The 23,095-nt window shown below is 41.4% G+C and overlaps 1 protein-coding gene across 1 annotated transcript in view; it reads right to left on the bottom strand.

The window, feature by feature from the left end:
- Positions 1–540: 540 nt before the first annotated feature.
- Positions 541–23,095, bottom strand: part of LOC113487902 — a 23,652-nt gene continuing 1,097 nt past the window's right edge. The window contains exons 2-3 of the mRNA XM_026862843.1: positions 17,868–17,901; positions 541–993 (exon numbers count right to left, since the gene is read on the bottom strand). Coding sequence (XP_026718644.1) covers positions 541–993; positions 17,868–17,901 — 487 coding nt within the window. The remainder of the gene's footprint in view (positions 994–17,867; positions 17,902–23,095) is intronic.

Below are 23,095 nucleotides of genomic sequence, written 5' to 3'. Positions count from 1 at the left end.
CAGTTTAGTCTTTCTTCACTCTGACTGCTCAGGAGGTCCCTGTTCAACAAACCTCATTTAACTCTTACCTTAAATCCCATCATCTCCACAGATTCAGGAGTCTTCTTTTTATTTATATGCGGGCAGACACTCACATGACTGTCAGAGGCTGCTCACAGTCACATGCTGTCTGCAGACTACAATTCCCAGCCATGCCTGAGGTTAAACCTGACCCCTCACAACCATGCTGGTTCCCCAGCACTTACAGATGCAAGCACATCTGGTCCTGCTGATGCTTTTGTGTCCTAACAAGTACATAATGATGGTGATAATTATGGGCTGTTTAGAAATTAATTGCCGATTTCAACTTGTATGCTTGAAATGGCATATCTCAGCTCAGAATAAAATTTATTAATCAAAATAAAACCCATTAGAATCAACACATTTTTGCCAACAAGAAACAAGCATATTTATTCCGGTTGCATAAAATTCTGGACTTCTGGAGGCAATGAAGTCATCAAAGGCAGTTTCGGCCTCCCCTTGGTTTCTGAAGCGTCTCCCTCACAGGAAGCTGTCAAGATGCTTGAAGAAGTGATAGTCGGTGGGCGAGAGGTCTGGTGAGTATGGTGGATGAGGCACAGTTTCGTAGCCCAGCTCACTCAACCGTTGCAGCGTTGAAAGTGCAACATGTGGCCGCGCGTTATTGTGGAGAGGGATTGGACCCTTTCTGTTGACCAGTGCTGGGCGAAGCTGTTGAAGTTTCTGGTGCATTTCATTGATTTGCTGGACATACTTCTCTGCCGTGATCGTTTCACCCAGATTCAGAAAGCTGTGATGGATTAAACCAGCAGCAGACCACCAGACAGTCAGCATGACCTTCTTTTGGCGCAGATTCAGCTTTGGGAAGTGCTGCAGAGCTTCATCGTGGTCCAACCACTGAGCTGATCGACACCCGTTATCATAGAGCATCCATTTCTCGTTGCATGTCACAATACGGTTGAGAAACGGGTCGTTCTGGTTGCGAAAAAGAAGTGCCGACAACACTTCAAAATGCCTATTTCTGTGATTCTCATTCAATTTGTGCGGCGTTTATTTGCCGAGCTTCTTCGACTTTCGAATATTCTTCAGATACTCAGAAACAGTTGATATGCTTGCCCTGAGTTCTTTTGCAAGTTCTTGAACAGTTGTGCATGTATCTGCTTCCACCAGAGCCTTCAATTCATTGTCGTCAATAGCAGAAGGATGTCTGTGACCTTCTTGATCTTCAAGGTCAAAATCGCCACGTCAAAATTTTTGGAACCAAAGTCATACTGTCCGTTTGTTAACACTTCCCTGGCCATATACCTCATTGATGTTTCAAGCAGCTTGTGCTGCATTACGTCCAAGTTTGAACTTGTAGAAGTAGATCTGTCAAAATTGCTGTTTTGACATCTGAACTTCAAACCTCCAAAATTTGTCAAAAACACAGTTTATATTATAATTTAATTATACAGCGTGAAAGTTCATAACATGAGCTCTTCAAAAATATATAACGGTATGCCAGTCGAGAAGGTACTATTCCTGAAACATATACAATGAAAATCACATTACAAAATGTAAATTAATTTCCAAACAGTCTATATTTGTGGTACCTAGAGGATTTAGAAGAGGATAGAGGTCTGTGCCTGTTATGCTGTGTGAAAGTACAGTTTGATCCAAAGTGAGTGGCACAGATCAATGTCTGCAAGCACAGCAGCTGTAACACCTAAGAGAAAAACCCATCAGCCCTTAGGCTGAGCACAAGACCTGTGCAGATGTTCTCATGCATTCGTGCCTGCTGCTGGTGAAACTCTCTCTAAAATCACTCATTGCTCTCCAACTCAGAGAGGAGTTACCCAGGTGGATAAATGCATTTGGAAATTTATGACCAGGACTTTGCCAGAGTGGGAACCACCAAGACCTTCTCTTTTCCTCCAATTATTGATGCTGTTTCTAGGCATCCCAGTGGTTGATCCATACTCCATTTAGCAATGCACAGTACAACAAAAACATGGCTCCTGTCACCAGGATTTTACAATCTTCAGCTTTCTTGCTCATATTACAGACTGTATGGAAACATCAGTTAACTCCTGGGGGCCTACAGGTCAGGTGGAGGCAGAATGGGAGCAAGTCATAATAAGTCATTAGTATGGTTGTGAGAGGCCTAGGTGCAGCCTGAAGGAACAGCGATATAGATTGCTTTGAAAATGGAAAGCCTAAATTAGCCTGGTATTTGATGATGGCAAGTGTTTCATAATGATAGCTTGTAAATGTGTACGAATGGTATGTTTAATATTCTGCACCCTAGAATGAGAAAGGATTCTAGCTCCCCTGCAGTTTTATGTATTTAGTGCTGGATGGTTCATAGGTATTAGATTGTGTGTGAGGGAGAGAGAACGAATTTTCAGGTGAATTTGCAAAAATTAGCATATAGCAGGGTACTTGCACATAAAGCCATTGAAGCACCAATCATTCAGACTTCTCCTGGTGAGATCTATCCATGCTCCTTTCCTCCTACAGAACAATCGTCATCATCATAATAATATAATTGTAATAGTAACAACAACATATAGTCCTTCCTATTGCACTTTCATCAGTGCAGAAATACTCAGAAAAAGTAATTTCAATCATGCACATTCTTCAGAACTAATAAAGGGAGCCGGCCAGCACAAACCATTGTCGTTTATTGGGTTCTTTCAAATAGCTTAGCCTTTCCCTATTTTAGAAAATCCAGGGATCCCTTTGGAGTGTACACCTGGATTATACAGATCAGGTGGGGAAAATGTCAGGATGTTGATAGCAAATTTAAGAGTCACAACCCCTTCAAATCCTTAACACCTGACAGAGGTTTTTCTTAGTAGTCTTGAATGTAAGAGGTCATAGTGAGGGAATAAGAAAATCAAACAGTCCCCATAGTTTTTAGGACCTGAAGTGCAGCTTCAGTCAGACTATTATGCGAATATTGCTTGCTCCCTCATTTTGTTCGGAGCATCTTGCATTCTTTTGCCTACATGCCACTGAGAGAAACTGCAAAAGGGTACATAGTATGTTCCCTCAGGTCTCTTCTTGGTAGTGAGATACTGATACAGAGAAATGATTACTTGTTTTGGGATTTGCTTACTTATTTACTTATAGAAAACTGCTTAGCAACTTATTTACTTACTTATAGCAAGTTATAGTATTACTTATAGTATTTTATAATATTGCTAAGAATCCTGCTTGCCCAGAATGTTCTGTAGAATTTTACCAAGGACTACTGATATATGAAATGTTAAGAAATTTAGCACATAACTAGTAAGATGGTTAGTAGTAGTAGGCCTAAGAGTTGTCTGTTTAAGCTAAGAAGTTTCTGAGCTCTAGGAACAAAGAAAGAAACTCGCATAAACATAGATAAAGGCCCCAAGGACAGAAGATGTGGAACCATGGTGACAGAACATGCATTTTATGACCCAAAGGAGTAGGCCCAAGCCCTGGCAACAGAAGATAACAGACATCACACTTCAGATAAGGTGGGTGACAAAGGATTTAGTCAGAGGGGTCCAGCTTTTAGGGTCTGGCGATGTTGAAATTGGGGAAGAGGCGATGAGGAAGACTACTGGCCTTCCTCCTGAAGACCCCCGAAGACCACCACCTGGAGGCAATGCACAGGCCAGGCGCAAGAGTGACATGATTGTTTTAAAACTGCTGATAAAGTTTTTTGGACTAACCACACCTTAATAGTAAATATGTATGTGTTGTGCAATCCTATGAATATGTGTAAGGTACCTGCATTTAAGTGGTAAATCTAAGGGCCTTGGTGTGCACACTTGTGGAGGAGCGATCCCCTGTGCACCCAGTGCTGCAATGAAGAATGCCTGCTTTCTAAAGCTCTGATTCTGAGTCTTAGAGAGTTTTTCTTCAACTGGCTTTTCTGTATCAGTTTTGGTGACCCAAATGGGACTCTGCTTCTGAAAGCTCAACAGATGCTGGGATCACAGAACCTCAGCTGGCACCAGAGATTTCTCAGAGAGAGACCCTGATCCCTGGACTGAAGAGCCAGAAGTAAGAACTTCAGATTGTAAGTAAAGGCATTCTTTTATCGATTTTGGAAATTTTGGTTCCCTGCTTATAAGTAGCAGGTGCATAGCTGTCCAGGTTAAATGTGGGAGAGTACCCACTAAAGGAGGGATATGTGTCCCTAGCATATGCTTTGGTTTGGTATATTTGTTAACTCTATACAAAATATATCTTTGTTTGTCTTATAAATGGACAGCTGCCATGGGATAACTTTTTTTGGAGCTCTCAAAGTTGTATGAATGTGTGAAGTGTGTGTGTGAGATTGTGAGACATACAATTAAGTATGAAGTGAGTGTGGAGTCCAGACCCGCAGTTCTGTTATCCCACGAGGGGTGCAGCCGGAGAAGGATGAAGTGACTGATATATCACTATTTTAAATATTGTGCTCCTTATACGCATATATTTTTGCTCCTATTGTGTACACATTTTTTGCACTGCTATTTTGTCTTATATACATCATATATAATGGGGGCTGGATGTTCTACGGGTGGAATATTAAAGAAATCACTTTTAGGGTGCATATTACAACATTGGAAACAAATTGCAGGCCCTCCTGGAGGGTCTTCTAAAAAGGAGGATTTGATAAAGTACTGTCATCAGTGGTGGCCTTTATGTAGACTAGACAAAGGGGAGAAGTGGCCAGTAAATGGGATTTTGAATTATGATACCTTGTTGCAATTAATGCTTTTTCTGAGGAGGGAAGGAAAGTGGGATGAAGTAATTTATGCTGATATGTTTTTCACACTGCGACAACATCTAGAGTGGCAGAAAAAGTGTGAGATTAAACTTGCCCCGGCAGATCCTCTTGTTTTGGCATTGGAAAAACATAAAAAGTGTAAGATGGTGTTAAGCAGGTGCTGCTCCGCTTGTAGTATAGGGCAGAGGTGTTTAAAATTGACTTGAGAAGAGATAGAAGAAGATTTAGAGCTGTTGACTGCGCCAAGGTTACAGATAACAGGTAGGCATGATGAATTAGCGCAGGATGAAGATAACGATAGTGAAGGAGCTGGAATAGTGGAAGCGGAGGCAGGGAGTTCTACACCCATTTCAGAAAGAAATCGGAGCAGACAGAGGCCAGGGTTGCAAGCCCCCTTACGGCAGGCGGTTGGAAATGATGGTCCGTTTTTTGTAAAAGTTCCATTCTCAATTGCTGATTTGAATAATTGGAAGGTAGCTGCCAGAAGTTATAGGGATGATCCGGAAAAGGTTGCAAGTGCATTTGAAATGATGGTTAAGACAGCACTGAGCGGGATATGATCCGGAGGGCGGTGCGAACGCATCTGCAAGCTCAAATAGCCTCAGATGCATTACAGGGGTGAGTGGAACAGCACTTGCCCTCAGAGGATCCAAATTGGAATCCTAACAATCCAGATGACAAGGAGATGATCAGGCGTTATCAGAAGTTAGTCCTATTCAGAATACAAAATGCCACTCCAAAAGCTGTTAATTGGTCTAAGTTATATGAGATTAAACAGGATAGAGATGAATCTCCAATGGACTTTTTAAATCGGCTCAAAGAAGCAGCAAGGAAATACACCACCTTAGACATTGGGTCAAAAGAAAGAATGGGACAGCTGGCTTCTTTATTTACGGGGCAGTCATCGGACGACATCAAGTGGAAGTTACAAAAACTGCAAGGGGTAGAGGCTAGGGACTTAGGAAAAATGCTGGATGTTGCTTGGATGGCATATGGAACAGGGAGGAGGAGAAAAAGAAGACTAATGCTAAATTGGTAGCCGTTTTAGAAGATATTCAGAAGAATTGGGGAAATTTTGGAAATATTAGAAGTGGGATGTGAGGCAAAGGAAAAAGGTGAGGATTACCAAACCCGGCTGTGGGCCAAAACCAGTGTGCTTACCGTAAGAAAAAAGGACATTAGAAAAGAGAATGCCTGGCTCTAATGGGAAATAAGGAGGTGGCACCTATTACAGCATTAGAAGACTGAGGGGGACGGGAGTACTCTTCCCCAGCAGAGCCTCTGGTTACAATTAAGCTGGGAAACGAGGAGGTGGAGTTTTTGGTAGATACAGGTGCAACCTTTTCAGTACTGAATAAAAAGAAACATGAGCTAGGGGCTAATATGATAAAAATTACTGGTGCAATAGGAAAAACAGAACAGAGACCATTCTTTAAGCCACTAAGATTAAAAATTGGAAAACAATGGGTAACTTATGAATTCCTTTACCTAACAGGATCTCCAGAACCTCTGATAGGTAGGAATCTGTTAGAAAAACTGGAAGCCCAAATCAAATTAAAGATGGGGACGTAGAAGTATTGATACCAGAATCTAAATATGTTCAGGCTTCTTGTTACAGGAGGACGAGTTGGATAAAGAAGAAATTCCAAGGGAAATACAGGAAGCAGCAATCCCTCTCGTTTGGGCTGGAGAGGTACCGGGGAGATCCCGGAAGGCTGAACCTGTGAAAATAGATCTAAAACCAGATTTGACGCCGGTAAGGTTGAAACAGTACTGCGGTGGGCGGAGGAAGCAAGCAGCCGATTCAATGTGAATGATAGAGCAAGCTTTGATTTTATTGAAAGAAATCACACCTTATATAAGCACTCTACAATACACTACTCGCAAATCTATTGGATACATTTAAAAGGTTACAGTATAATATCTCAGCCATTGGGTACATCTAAAAGGTCACATTATAATATCCCAGCTCCTTGTGGTATTTCAGGTATGCCTAAACACTTTTCTTCCTTTGAACCTGTTTTCCTGCTGGGGCTGTTTTGTTCTCACCCCCAAGGTCATAATGCACCCCAACTTATCTCTTTGTTCTCACAGCAGTCTCTGTTAGCATCACTGAGCCTTGAATCTCCTTCCTTGTTAACATAACTGTGCCCTGGGTTTTTTCCTCTGTTTACCTCAGGTGGCTGGGACCGACTTCTGCAGGGAGCTATGGCCTTGTTCTGCGAGCCATTCTCCAACACAGTACCCTTTAAAAATTGAGGCTAGGCTGCGATTGCTACCTCTCATACAAAAGTTTTAAAAGTATGCTTTAATAAGAGAATGTGAATCTAAGTATAATACCTCTACATTGTCAGTAAAGAAATCAGATGCAAAAACACATAGGATGGTTCAGTATTTAAGAGCCATGTGTCGAATAGCACAGGATATCCATCCAGTCGTAGCCAATCACTTTACTAACTACATTGACAGACAAACAAGGATGGTTTATTGTACTAGATTTAAAAGATGCCTTTTTCTGTATTCCCGTGGCCCCAGAAAGCCAGGACCTATTTGCTTTTGAATGGGAAAACCCAGAAACAGGAAGAAAGAGTCAGTACACCTGGACTGTGCTCCCACAAGGGTTCAAGAACAGCTCAACAATTTTCGGAAACCAATTTGCTAAAGAACTTGAGGTTTGGAGGTTAGAAAACCGGGAGGGTATTGTTCTTCAGTATGTGGATGATATCCTAATAGCAAGAGACACCAAGGAAGAATGTTTGCAATTAACAATTAGCTTTCTGAATTTCTTGGGGAATAGTGGCTACCGAGTATTACGAGAAAAAGCCCAAATTGCCCAAGAGACTGTAATGTATTTGGGTTTTGAAATTTTCAAGGGACATTGGCAGTTGTCAGCTTAAAGGAAGGAGGCCATCTGTCAACTCCTAGAACCCAGAACTATCCGAGAACTGTGAGCCTTCCTTGGAATGACTGGTTGGTGCCGTTTACGGATCGATAATTATGGACTGATGGTAAGACCATTGTATGAAATACTGAAAGCTTCTACCGATTCCTGTTTAACATGGACCAAAGATGGGAAAAGGTCCTTTAAGGAACTAAAGCAGTCACTGTTAAAGGCACCAGTGCGGCGGGCGGAGGAAGCAAGCAGACAATTCAATGTGAATGATAGAGCAAGCTTCAACTTTATTGAAAGAAATCACACCTTATATAAGCACTCTACAATACACTACTTGTAACTCTATTGGATACATTAAAAAAGCTACATTATAATATCTCAGCCATTGGGTACATCGAAAAGGTCACATTATAATATCCCAGCCCCTTGTAGCATTTCTGGTATGCATAAACATTTTTCTTGCTTTGAACCTGTTTCCCTCCCAGGGCTGTTTTGTTCTCACCCCCAAGGTCATAATGCGCCCCAACTTAGCTCTTTGTTCTCACAACAGTCCCTGTTAGCATCACTGAGCCTTGAATCTCCTTCCTTATTAGTATAACTGTACCCTGGGTTTTTTCCTCTGTTTACCTCAGGTGGCTGTGACCAACTTCTGCAGGGAGCTATGGCCTTGCTCTCTGCAAGCCGTTCTCCAACACACCAGCACTGGCATTGCCAAATATTGAAAAGCCTTTCGAACTGTTTGTCCATGAAAAGAAAGGAATAGCCTTGGGGGTGTTAGCACAATTTCTCGGGCCCTTGCGTCAAGCAGTAGCAAACTTCTCTAAACAACTAGATACTCCAAGTCAAGGATGGCCAGGATGCTTGAGGGCAGTGGCAGTGTTATGTTAATTCAAGAGGCCTGGAAATTCACCCTAGGGCAACAAATAACTGTATATGTGCCCCACATGGTAGTTAGAGTTTTAGAACAGAAGGGAAATCATTGGCTGTCTCCAAGCCGGATGCTTAAATATCAGGTTGTCTTGTTAGATCAAGATGATACAAAACCGAAAACAAGAGCTATATTGAATTCTGATACCTTTTTGTCTGCTGAATTAAAGGAAATAGAAGACTTAGAGCATGACTGTCTACGAATCATTGAGGAAGTATATGCCAGCAGAACAGACTTAAATGATACACACCTCTACCGGACCCTGATTTAGAACTTTACACAGATGGGAGCAGTTTTGTTGTGAATGGACAGCATGTGTCCAGATACGTGATGACTACTGTGACTGATGTCATAGAAGCTGAACCACTGTCACCAAACATATCCACTCAAAAAGCTGAATTAATTGTACTGACTAGATCGTTAGAATTAAGCAAAGAGAAGAAGGTAAATATCTGGACTGATTCAAAATATGTGTTTGGAGGAGTTCATGCCCATGGGGCTACATAGAAGGAATGAGGGCTTCTAACCTCACAAGGAATGACAATCAAACACAAAGAAGTCATAAAGCATACAATTACCTACAGAAGTCGCTGTAATGTATTGTAAGGCCCATCAGCAGGGGACAACAAACAACGGTGTGGGAATAGGTTGGCTGATGAGGCTGCTAAACAGGTTGCACGAAAAGACATCTTAACAGAAGTTCAGGCACTGGTTCCAGAATGTCGGTTAAGTTTACCTGAACAACCAATATATGACAAACAGTATTTGAAACTAATTGAGAAATTAGAGGCTGAAAAGAAAGAAAACGGGTGGGCTGTGACACCCTTAGGTTTAGTAGTAATTCCCTTCACACTATTAAACAAGGTAGTGAAAAAAGAACACAACTCTGCCCATTGGGGTGCTGAGAATCTTTTAAAACATTTACAGAAAGTTATAATTGGCCGAAATATGGTAGAAAGTGTAAGATCAGTTACTGAGATGTATGAAGTCTGCTGTAAGAACAATCCTAAAACTCAAAATAAAATAAACTTTGGAAAAATAACGGAAGGTGGGGCTCCAGATGAGTACTGGCAAATTGATTTTACTGAGTTACCCAGAAAAAGAAATGTAAAATACCTATTGCTCTTAGTAGATACCTACACCGGGTGGCCGGAAGCTTTTCCTTGCGGCACCAACAAAGCGCAAGAAGTTGTAAAGATACTGTTAAAAGAAATAATTCCTAGGTTCTGAATTCCAATAGATATGTCATCGGATAGGGATCCTCACTTTATAGCATGTTATCTCAGGAATATCAAGGGTACTAAATGTCACTTGGGACTTGCATACCCCCTACCAGCCACAAGCAAGTGGGAAAGTAGAAAGAATGAACTGTACCCTTAAATTACAGATAAGCAAATTGTATCAGGAGACTTCAATGGATTGGACACCGTTCTACCCCTGGCCTTGTTGCGAATAAGAGTTCAGCCAAAGGGTAGGCAACAGCTGAGTCCATACGAACTCCTTTATGGAAGGCCGTACCAGATCCCAGGCTTACCTGGAGAAATGAAAATCCAGGGAGAAAATGATGTGTCCAATTACATAATTCTCCAGAGGAAAGTTATTCAGGAAATAAATAAATCTGTAGTAATGAATAAATAAGAATAAATTCAGATTTGGGTATAATAAAACAACAAATAGGGATATTACAGGAAGTGCAAACCCATGCTACTTCCTTTAGATTTGAAGAAATTTGGAATAAGCTCATTTCTTGGTTGCCAATTTTAAATCTTTAAAATAATTGCTTGCTTTAATCCTAGGAATCCTTGTAATGATAGTAGTAACCTGTTTGACTGTACAGTGTTGTGATTGTTGTCCTCGTTGCAACAAATATGTATAACTCATACCTTAAAGTTACCTTTAAGAGTGTTAAGAAGTATTTGTAACTATTTGCACACATGTTGGAATTAATCTTTAGTTTCAATAATGTGACTTTAGGTTGCATCATATAAATTCTTCAACCATGAAGGGAAAGGGGGAATGATACATGAAAAGTTAAGAAATTTAGCACATAACTAGTAATAAGGTTAGTAATAGTAGGCCTAAGAGTTGTCTGTTTAAGCTAAGAAGTTTCTGAGCTCTAGGAACAAAGAAAGAAACTCACATAAACATAGATAAAGGCCCCAAGGACAGAAGATGTGGAATCATGACGACAGAAGATAACATGCATTTTATGACCCAAAGGAGTAGGCCCAAGCCCTGGCAACAGAAGATAACAGACATCACACTTCAGATAAGGTGGGTGACAAAGGATTTAGTCAGAGGGGTCCAGCTTTTAGGGTCTGGCGATGTTGAAATTGGGGAAGAGGCGATGAGGAAGACTACTGGCCTTCCTCCTGAAGACCCCCGAAGACCACCACCTGGAGGCAATGCGCAGGCCAGGCGCAAGAGTGACATGATTGTTTTAAAACTGCTGATAAAGTTTTTTGGACTAACCACACCTTAATAGTAAATATGTATGTGTTGTGCAATCCTATGAATATGTGTAAGGTACCTGCATTTAAGTGGTAAATCTAAGGGCCTTGGTGTGCACACTTGTGGAGGAGCGATCCCCTGTGCACCCAGTGCTGCAATGAAGAATGCCTGCTTTCTAAAGCTCTGATTCTGAGTCTTAGGGAATTTTTCGTCAACTGGCTTTTCAATATCACTACTGTGTTCATCAAAACAAAGCAGTTCACTGTGAAAATCTACCAAGGACTACAATGTTCAGCAAAATATTATGCTTTGTCCTTGAGGAACAGGTGGCTCTAAGTAGTTGGAATTTTGCTAATGAGTAAAGATAGCTATATATGAATGGTAGAAGTTCTATTGGTTCTCTTAGGTAAGATAGAAAAATAAACCAGCTGAAAAATATTCTTGTCATTTAAGAAATTGGCCAAGAGAATCTGCGCATGCTCTGGGGGAAAAACAGGGTGAGAAAGACTATGAGCCTTCCTCCCAAAGACCCCCGAAAATGCCCACCAGGAGGCAATGCGCAGGTGCAAAGTTAACATAAACTGCTGACACCATGCTTTCTAACTAACCCAGCCTTACTCATGCATATGTATGTTTGTGTTATGTTGTCGCGGTAGAGACGGTCAAGCAGCAATCAATAATCAAGTTAGAAGTAAAAGAAGTGGATGTTTTATTGTTTTCTACATACTTTATATATCTTTTACAACTACTGCAAGCTCTAACATAATTGGCTAAACCCATAGCAATGGTACACCCATAGCAATGGTACATGATTGGATAGCTTTCTTAAAGTTTTACTTCTGAACATGATTCACACAGTTCCTTATCTGTGGTCAACAGTTTCATGTGTCTTGCAGCAGATGTTCGCTGTCCTTGCTCCTTATCTGTGGTATGCCCTCCTGCATGCAGTCTTCTCACGGGTACGGGATGATCTGGCCAAGGTCAAATTCCATTGGCTCTGCCAGGCTTTCAGCAGACCCGCTGCCTACCCCGACATTATGTAACCCAATGAATATGGATATCACACTCTCTAAGTTTTTGGTAAAATGTGTGGTGGGTGTGCAAGCTCTGTGGAGAAATCCCCTTGCACCCCGGTGCCGGAGTAAACATACCTGCTGTATAACTCTATTCGAATTGTAGAGTCTTTTTTTCTGCGAATCAGGAGTTAAAAGCAATTTGTGAGTTGCAAGCTATGGCAGGGAGAACTGATAAGTCTCAAAGAGAGGGAAACATGTTGTTTCTCATCAAGCACAAGGACCGCTGATCACTGGCTCCATTATATAAGCCCAATAATTTGTGGCTCTATTGTGTACGCCACATGCCATGCATACCTTGCAAACAACTTTGGAGGTGATAAGAACTGATAAGAGGTGATCATTTTTGCCCCAGAAGCCAGATGATTGCTCAAGAAATATGAAGTCAGCAGATCTGTGAGAACTGAGGCAAAAACAAAGGTGGGTAGGGCGAGCATGACCACAAACTCAATTGGACAGTGGGTGGTACACCCTCATATATTCACCCTCAGTGTATACACAGAACCCATGCTCCACCTTTTTGCTCGTCTCTCATGGAAATTAGCTTGTGGAATACCTGCCTCTCTTTGTCTAGTATGCAAATTAGTTGATAAGATGAGCTTAAAAGGCAACAGAGAACTTTGCTGTGTGTGCACCCACCACCAAAGATCTGAGTACCAATGGGATGCTTCTGGATCCATGGTGGTAACTATTCTTGCAACTCTATTCTGGATGCTTGCTTGATTTCTCTCTTTTCCTTCTGAGATGAGGAGCTAGGAAATTAAAAAAGGATATAGAAATTAGGCACTCAAGACATGAAGGTGTAACTTAGTTTAGAGATAAAGATGGAAGACTTAGAGATCAGGCTAGGGGCTAGAGGCACATTAGTTAAAAGATAACTAAGATTAAAATAGGGTAATAGATCATAGTTGATGGGCCAGGGAGCAGAACAATATGGAAAACTTGATTAATGGAAGCTGTGAGAGAACGCATCCTGATGCAATAGGAAGACAGCCCTAAAAACTGGTCAAAACCAACCCTGCGGTCCAGCCTGAGTCCAAGAGGTTACAGAGACTGCGCAAGAAACTGAGGTAAAAAGTTCAACGGTGAGGAAGAGGAGCTACTCCATCTCTGCGACCCCAGCCCATGACCACTGGGACACACTGCACAGATGCAACTAGGAGGAGATCAGGGCAGAACATATGAAAAAGACTTTCAAGCTCATTATAATACAAAGCGGGGATAGGTTATGCATATGTATAGGTGTATTATGAATATGTGATGCTTTGTAGCATAAAGCCAAGACAAGGTGCCACAAGAGGCACGCACGTTTGTGGTGGAACGATCCACCGTGTGCCTCAGCGCTGAATAAACATACCTACTTTATAACCTTAGAGGTTGTGGAGTCGTGTTTCTGCAAGTCACTTCCATTCTGTCCTATGTCCTACCCCTCTTCACTTTTAATAATAAAAATTGGTTTGTGTGTATGGCATTTGACCTCGTTTGTGTCTTAATCTCGCTCCTGGGATCATATCGAAACCTCCCCCAGCATTGGATTGGGCAGTTTCTTTTATTTTCTCCTTGTATGCCTTGACTCTCTCCACTACAGCTCTCTTCTCTATGAGCCAGACCGACCTCCTCTCTTTTTAGACAGAGTGGCTGTACAAAAAAGCCTGTACACCTGGACAAAAACCCCTGTACATTTGGGCTGCTTCATTCCTGCCATTTTCTGTTTATGCAGAAGCAACAGCTTCAGCACCTGTCCTTCACTGGGTAGCAGAAATTATTATACCACTAAAATTTCTCTTAAAATAATGTAGATGGGTCATGGCTGTTTCTGTGGACTAAGCCTACATGTTGCTTCTGCTTCTGGCTACAGATGTCCTAGCTGGAGATCAGAACTTTTGAGAAGAGCAGAAGACTTCACCATTCCCTGAACAGCTGTCAAGTGTCAGTGGAGTTTGCAGAAGCTGGCAACAGGACAGTGCTGCCTGCAAAACTCTTGGGATGCTAGCTGGGCTAATGCCAACCTCATGACTGTGATGTGCCATGATCTATGGAGCTGCTGCAAAAATACTGGCAAGAGGTGACATGTGGAAAGGTCTCCAGACTCTCAAAGTTTGGAGGCATGGCAAAGGCGATAAGAAGCTGCACTGGTGTTGGGACCAGGTTAGGAATAATAAAAGGTGCCTTGTACACCCACATGCACTGCAGAGTGGTATGTGTTGGGGGAAGTTGGTGGTGTTGCAGGACATTTTATATGTTGCAGCCATTTACACAGCAGGTAATTTGCAATGCTTTCAGGGTCATGGGACTAGAGGAGATGATCCGGGTCATCATGTGCTATTCCCTGCTGTTGCAGGCCCACTGTCATTCAATCCCTATTGTAAACTGGTCTGTCTTTATCTTAAAACTAATAAAGTCTCATCCCCTGACTACAGTTTCTAGGAGGCTGTTCCAGAATCTCCTTCGTCTGATGGTTAGAAACCCTCTCCTGATTACCAGCCTAAATGTATTCATAGTTAGCTTAGTTAGCTTGCATCCATTTGTTCCTGTGCCAACATTTTCTTTTAGCTAATATAATTATTGTCTCGTGTTGCTGTTTTTTTGCTCTGATTTATTTTATTTATAGAGTGCCGTCACACCTACTCTCATTTCTCAGTTTGCTAGGCTAAACAAGGCATGCTTTCCTAGCTCCCTCCTAGCTGGTGGCCTCCTCTTTCCTCTCCCCATGCCAGGAGCCTTGCTCTGCGCTTGCTCACATTGAATTCTTCCCTGAAGCTGGGTGACTGGTAATAGATGCAGTTTGTTCAGAGGTCTCACCAAGGTCTTACAGAGTGACTCTAATACTTCCCTCTCTCTAGAGGAAATACACTTTTTTTTTTTTTTGGTGAGGATGGAAAAGTTGAGTACTTTCTTAAAACTTTTGGATACAGCTTGCTGATAAGATGTTTAAAAAACAGCAAGAGCCAGTCTGTGTTATAATTTTCCTGTAGTCACAGGGGAATATGGCAAACAAGGAACATATACAGTTTACTCCTGGCCTTTTGGGGACCAGGACAGAGACTACTCAGGTCTAGGTTTACACTGTGACTGCAGCACATGTAATGTGGAGGAGGTCCTGTTGTCTGTCATATTACTTTGCAGGGTGGGCCACCAACATCATGCTGGAGCCTTTAGGGTGCTGATCATGTGAGGCCTGGAGCTGACCTTCATCTTGTGTCTTTTTTCCAACATGCCCTAGCTAATGCAAGGCTGTACAATTGTTGGAGAATGGCTTGCAGAACAAGGCCATGGGTCTCTGTAGAAGCTGATTGCAGCCATCTGAGGTAAACAAAGGAAAAAACCCAGGGTACAGTGATGCTAACAAAGGACTGTTATGTTAACAAAGAGAGAAACTGAGGTACATTATGACCTTGTGTATGATAAAGGAACGGCCCTGGGAGAAAAACAGGTTCAGAAGAGGGAAGATGTTGTGACATACCTGAAATGCCACAAGGGGCTGGGATATTATAATGTAGCCTTTTACATGTATCCAGTAGATTTGTGAGTAGTATGCATGATTATTGTAGAGTGCTTATATAAGGTGTGATTTCTTTCAGTAAAGTTGAAGCTTGCTCTATCATTCATATTGAATCGGCTGCTTGTTTCCTCCACCTGCCGCATACAATCTTTCTTCTCTTCTTTCTCTCTTTTCCTCCCTACACCACTTTTTCTCCTGATAGTCAGGGTGTTAGTGGATGCTGAACATGCATCTATGATCCTTTTGCTGCTTAAACACAGATACTCCTTTTAACACTCTCCATGAACTGGACAGCTGCCTGCTCGACCCACATTTTTCTGAGATGATATTAAATTTATATTTAGGTGGGTACCGGTTTTAATTGTCTTAAATAAAAATTAATTGTTTGCTATATTGTACAAGACAGATCACAAGACTTGTAGCACTTGCGAATGGAATACAGGATGAAATTGCAGAAGTAGGAACATGGGAGATAGTTATAACATTTATTAAGAGAGAGGATATTTATCCTGGTCATTTGGCTTATGTGTGTAGGGGCATACATCATGGTGGAAAGACCTAGGAGTGCTGAGACTTTCTGGGAATCATCAAAGAAAAGAGAAACTACTACATGGAGCCACCAGCCCCCCCTTCCCCAGCTATGTAAAAGCAACTTGGCCTTGGGGTAGATATAGCTGGTCAAGTATACAGTGACTTTTTTGTGTGGTTGCATTAGTGTTTGTTCACAAACTTGCTTAAAGAAGCCTCACTTCTCACTGTGCCACAAGCTGAAATAAAAATTTACTCAAGCTCTCTTTTCTGGGCTACAGGAGAACCTAAAAATAAGGACCTGTGGCACTGTGACATGGTATAAGAGAACTCTCTATCTAACTGGGAAGTCTGCAGTCTGGACCACGACTGAGCTAGTGCTGGTGAAAATGTAGGAAGGCCTCTATAAAATGACTTTTAATAGTACTTTGCACCAAGAAGACACAGGAATCATAAAGCTGAGCTTAATTTTTTTGTGTGAAGACAGTATCGGTCTGAAGCATGAGTTAAAACATGGGGTAAACTTGCAACAAAAACATTTTCTGTGCAATCCACATCAGAACCCTACAAAAGAAGTTGAGGTGCTCAGGTGAATCAGAGTGGAAGCTCTTTCAGCACATAGCTTACTGTAACCATGCAACAATATTTTAAAATTTTTTCTTTTCTTCCTTTAATTGTTGTCCAGACAGAAGTTGAGGGTTTTCAACATTGTCTGGGGATGCTGAAACTGTGACAATCTGAGAAGCAGTTTTGATCAGCCTCTCAAATCCCCATCATGTGCCCGGGCTGTGTACTGATCAGTTGTACCCTATTCAAGGGAGGAGAAATTGTTCCCCCAAGAAATGCTGGTCCCACATAAGGCATACAGGTCTGTATGCTCCACATTTACCTCGGTGAGAAATCTGGGGAAGAATTTGTTTTGTAGTTTTCAGACTGGGGGAGTCCCAAACAAGAAAAAAAAGCTGTTGTTCATTTCTATGAAGGATATAACCATGTACTTACATAGAGAGAAGTGTACAGCCCAGTCATAACTCATTTCTCTTTTTAAGAGTACCAGCCTGCTAAGGCTATTGAATATTGGTGCTGCACTTGAAGCACAGAAAGAATGGGATGTTTTATGGTCCTAAATTCAGTTCATGGTTAGATATCTCAGGTAATGGAAGCTTTTAGCACATCACTTGAGAGACCGTTGCAGGATTTCATAAGCAAGGAGTTTTTTTATTTAGTTGAACTGCTTGCTTTTTCTGAGGAAATAAAAGACCAAATAAAAAGCAAATCTGAAACCTCTCCCACTGAGTCTATTTCAGTTGTTACTGTTTTCTTCACATTTTCCTCTTTGGAATGCATTAGTTTCCAGTTGAAGGAACCTGAAGAAAAGATAATTATTACCAAGAAATTTGTAAATTAGCACAGCATTCTAGTAAAATGAGTGAGGCTGGGCTAAAATCTCTATATATGTATTTGGATAGTTCTATATTTGGATTTAGCAATCCTATTACCAAGCTGAAGTTTAGGACTCTTTAGATACATTTGTCCTGGAAATAGCGCTAGTAAATTATAACGTCTGATAGGTGGGAGGATGAACATCTAAGATCAAACAAGGAGAAAAGCAACAGACATTCTTCCTTTTCTGTTAAGTGTGTTTGCATATTTTCAGCACATTCAACAAATTAATAGCTTCTGTGAATAGCAGTTAAAGAGAAGCAAAATGCACCAAGTATGGGATACTGCAGTGCTATTACACAAATCGGTGCTATGCCTTCAGCAGTTTTCAGTTCAGTTTAGATCACCTCCAAAGGAGGAGGAAAGAGCGGTTGAGTCAGACAACCAGAATGAGTCTATGCAGGGAAAAATCCCATATAAAGAAAGATTGAAACATTTGTGAAGAGATGAAGAAGAGAAGGGATGGGAAATGTACACCATGTAAGGTACACTACAGGAGAACACGTGACCACTAATTGCTGACTTTTATGAAACAAGGAGAAAGTAGAGTTTAGTGGAGAGAAAGAAGACTGGTAAAAGTAAGCTCTTTTCCATATGACAAAAAAAAGGCAGTGGAAATCCCTGCTTTCACGTTTCTTGGAGTCCAGGAGCACAGCTTTAAAGAAGGGTGGAAATTTCTGTGTTAATTCTAGTGTAATTACTCTAGTTGCAAATGCATTTTTATTTAAACACTGCCATTCTGAAAACCAGATCACTGCCATGACAGAACAGAAGTGAAATTTGGATTCTGAGAACTTGTCAAGAAACGCTCCTGGGAGACAAGTGACGACATAAATGTCAACTACAGCATTTTTAAAATGTTCCTGCTCCAGTCATTGCCAGCAATAATGTCTCAGTGATATCTTTTGGATTGAACATGGGTCTACACAACATTATGTTCTGAAGACATCCAGCACTGAATTTTTCACCATATTCTTCTCTTTACCACAGCTAAATTCACAGTTTACGTACGTATTATCCTGTGCTGCTAAGCTAGTGCTACCTGCCAAGATTTACAGCGTATTTCCTTAAACTTACATAGCTACAAAAATCACCAGATGGCAGCAGAGTAATTTCTCATCTCCTCTTGCCCTGAACTCCTGGTCACAGCGGCGTGCTCTGGGGTGCTCCTTGTAGCCACCGTTCCCAGCTTTGCCGGGTATGCAAAGGCAGCTATACCTACCGAGAAAGTACTTGCCTCTTCCTCAGCAAGAGATTTATGTTCTCCATGCGGTGCGGCTACAAAGACTGGGTTTTAAGGGATGATTCTCTCTTTTTTTCTCCAGATTCCGTGTTTTCCCACAGAATTGTTTCAATTTGTAGCTTGAAGACAGTGGTATATACACATACTAATGGCTGCGTTCTTATGGTATGTTATATGCTGCCAAGGTAATGTAACTAACTTAGCTTTGACTAAAAGCAGAGACTGTCTCTGGAATCAACAGAGGCTGACTCCATGGCTCAGCGATGAAACTGGCTAATACAAATCTTGTTAACGGTGCTATTTGCTCTTGTTCTACCATTGCAGTCTGTTTTGCTCAATAAAATGCTGAAAGCAAAATGCTAAGAGGAGAGAAATACCTTGAAGAATAATTTTGGTCTGGAACAATGTTCAAGTTTCCCAATCTGGGAATTTCCCATAAAAATGAATAATTCCTAGGCAGTTTTCCAGCTACAACCATTAGACACTGAGGCTCCACAGCAGCTTGACGGATGGGTGCACAGACAGGAAAGCAGCCTGGCTGGTGGTGTCAGTGTTGTTTTGCCTTCTCTCCCAAGAAACCTCACTGAACTTGTGCTCAGGAACCATTCAGATGTCAGTGCCAAAACCAGGAGAAAGTTTTGTGTGGTAGTCAGGATATGGCCTCTGTGGGTCCTTTCCTGCCTGCTTCAATGACAAGCTGAGCTCTAGGGCAGGAGGAAGAGGGAAAGGTTATTGTTATTCTTCTGACTTGCTTCTTTTAACAGAAAAAACCAAAAAAATTCCCACAATTTTATTCCTCCTAGAAGAGCTCCTTTCAGTGGAGTTTTAGGTCTGAAAATGGATCAAGGCAACTGTGTTCAAACCTACAACAGGACATGTCTCTTGTCAAAGATTTTAAAACCACATTTACCAAACTCTTGCAAGATCATAAATGCTGCTATCCTCAGCAAAAGGCAGACAGAGACTTCTAAACTCAGGGTTATCAATCATGTTCCTGGATAGAGAATTCCAAGGTCACCTGCTATGTAACCTGTGAAATGACTGATTTTTTTTTTTTTTTTTTTTTTTTTTTTTTTTTTTTGATAGTGGGGATTGGTGTATTTGGAAATTTTCACAAGACTAAGGGCTTAATTCTTATTTCCACAAGTGTCCCTATTACCATTTGATGGTGGAAGAAATCCCCCAAATCGGTGCTATTCTACCCATTTTTAAAGCCTTCTTTACATGACCAGAGTTGTGGAAAGGTCGTAAGTAGAAAAGGAGACCATTTTATGTATTTGCACACCCAGACATTTAGGGCTGCAGACTTTCACTTCCTCATTCTGCCTCCTACTTAACTTTCTCCATGCTGTGCTCTAGAAGGGATTGGAAGTTTGAAATGGACTTAAAGCGAAAATACATGCTCTCTTTTACTTTGAGCATATTTCAAGGGGAAAATGGATTATACTTTTACTGGACTGAATGCATTAGACTGCAGCAACTTTTATTATTTTGAAATGAAGTTTTGTTATTCAGACAAAAGGCTGTTACCCACTATGCCAACTCTAAGCATTTTCCTATAGCTCATTTTTAAAATAGCCTTTAGGATTTACTTGGCTAAATCAAACCTCAGGAAGGAGAAGCTTGTGGAGGGAAAATCACTGCATTAGAGGTGATAAAATGAGAAATGAGAGAGATGAACATCAGTGCAAACTCATCAGCATCAGAATAAACTCAGAAATATCATTCAACATTTCCATAATGCTGTCAGTTGCTACTACAGAGGCAGGGATCTATTACCTCTGTTTATACTGCTGCTAACTTATTTTTTAGCAATTTATTCTATAAAAGTAGACACTAACTTGTCTGGCTGGGAAAAAACCCACCCTTTTGCACTGAAAATAAAAATGATAATGCACATAATAGATTTCTGAAAATAATTTGAATGGCCAATTGAAACGCAAGGCGAGTTAGACATATTTTTAGTAAATATCAGCACAAATTACCTACTTTCATATGCGCATTTGTAGATGGATTGATAAAGGGCAGGCATGGGACATTTACTTAGTAAGATTGGATGGGCCCAGGTTAGCTCACCACTTTCAGGCTTCTTTATTTTGCTGGGTTACATGGGGAGGAGAAGGCAAGAGCAGAAGTGGGCATAATGCCCTTAGGGCTGAAATCAGGTGCCTTTTCATGATTAGCATTATGAGAAAAGGATCTGATACAGCTTTGCCCCGGCAAAAATGAGCAGCTCACGTCATTTCTGTCCAGATGGCAGAGAAGATAAGAAACACCAAGCTTTTCATAGCTTTCAGTCTAAGGAGATGTCCATAAGATATTTTGCAGGCAGATGTCATTATGTTCTGCTTTTTCTCCAAACCAGCTGACACAAGTTCAGAACTGGAGTCTTGTGCTAATGTCCATCCCTCAGCATGGTGTGTCTTAGCTCGGACTCAGCCCTGTGCTCACCACCACTGCTCCATGTTGGGTCTGGAGATGATTGCATCCTGTCAGATTGGCTCCAGAAGAACTTAGCATTGGTTTGCAAGATACCATGAAGATGTATGTAGAGAAGTTGGGATCTCAGCCCTTTGGGTGAGACTGCATCCCAGCTTGTTAAAGCCCATGGCCAAGCTCATTCAGACCTGTTCTGCTTTCAGGCAGTGGTCCTTGGTCTCTTTATTCCCTGAGCAGGAGTCTGGACCTTCTCTGTAGCACACAAGCCTCTTGGTGACAAGCTTGCTCTCTTTAAGTACCTTTCAGGGCCCCTTAGAAGTAGTTTGTGACCCTCTAGGTGTCCATAAACCACAGGCAGAAAAGCATGGCTCTGGAAAGTCTAAGGGTTATAACCATCAGCCTACAGGTAAACATGTACTTAAGTGCTTTGCTGATCAGAGACAGACTGCTCGGCCTTGGGAGCTGCTTTGTGACCAGAGTTATTCCCTTTATGACAAGAAGATGATCTTCAAATTGAGGTGGAACATTTTCCTGTTGTTATAAATTGAGACCACAATGGATCATAATCCAATTAAAATTTTATTAATTATAGCAAGTAGAATATGAGCAAAGACAGCGCTGGACGGCAGGGGAGTCTGCGCTCCGCCAACTGCCGTACTGAGCAGTTCAAACAGTCCCTTTTTATACATCTTTACTTCCGTGTTCATGAAGTAGTGGAGGTACTCTGCATGCTTCAGTTGTTGTTAGGGGGTCGTTTTCTGACCCCTCACTCATATGTCCTTATATGGGGTTGTTTGTCCTGTTTCTGTCGATTCCTGGAAATCTGGCAGTTATCTTGCACAAGCGGTATCTGGTTTAATTTGTGTAAGTGATTGCGGTTATCTTATCTTACACAAGCGGTGTCTGGTAGTTGTTTGCATAAGCGATTTCATTTTGTTGCCTAGCCTTTACATTAAGCTTAACATAAATCTTAATAAACAATACCCTAGTCCATAGTTTCTCACAATCCGCCCTTTTTCTTTTTATCCTATTGTTTATTAGACACTACTTTCATCTTCGTTTTTGTGAACAATTTCTTTTCCACAATCTTGACATTTATTATAGCATTCACAATAATAATTTTCGCGTGGCATAATACATTCACAATAATCTTCATCTTCATTAATAGATATAGTTTCATATTTTATTTTGGATTCTGTTGCATTCTGATGGAGATCTATATCCCCTTACAGACCCCCAGACCCCGGAGCCGTCAAATCCATGCTGTGGTGGAATGCAGCCTGGGGGTCCCCAAGTAACGTTTATATATTTATCTCCTACCGTTGACCAATCTGAGGCTATTGTCTCGCAACCCCAATAACCGCAATAAAAATGGCTTGGATAATTACAATAACTCTTTCCATCAGTTAATTGGTAGCTGGGCACACATAGAATGCTTTAGAGTTGGCTTCCGTCTCCTCCCACCCTCTCTGGTTATCGACAGGAATCATTGAGACTAATTGCACAGTAAAATTCCAATTTCCCGGAGAGGTCTGATTTTGTATTAATTTAGATTCCTGTAGGTTATATAGTTTTCAGAGCATCGGCTCATGGGGGTTTCCATTTGCTTGGGTCATTATTAATAACAAAACTAACGGTATACCAAGAAAAAGGGAGTATATCAATCGTGCCAATTTAAGTATATTTTTACCAATCCTGGGGAAGTTTGGCCATGGTTGCTTTTGCATCCCATTGTTCTGGTTCTTTTCTCCACAGTTTGTTCCTCCTCTGCCTTGCCCGTCGACTCGGTTGCTTCGAGCCACGGGGTGTACCATCTTCTTGGCAGCAAGGGAATTCTTCAGGAGA

Source organism: Athene cunicularia (assembly GCF_003259725.1).
Source record: "Athene cunicularia isolate RWA chromosome 1 unlocalized genomic scaffold, athCun1 chr1_part2, whole genome shotgun sequence".
Lineage (NCBI taxonomy): Eukaryota > Metazoa > Chordata > Aves > Strigiformes > Strigidae > Athene > Athene cunicularia.
This window is presented reverse-complemented; position numbering and strand designations above follow the sequence as displayed.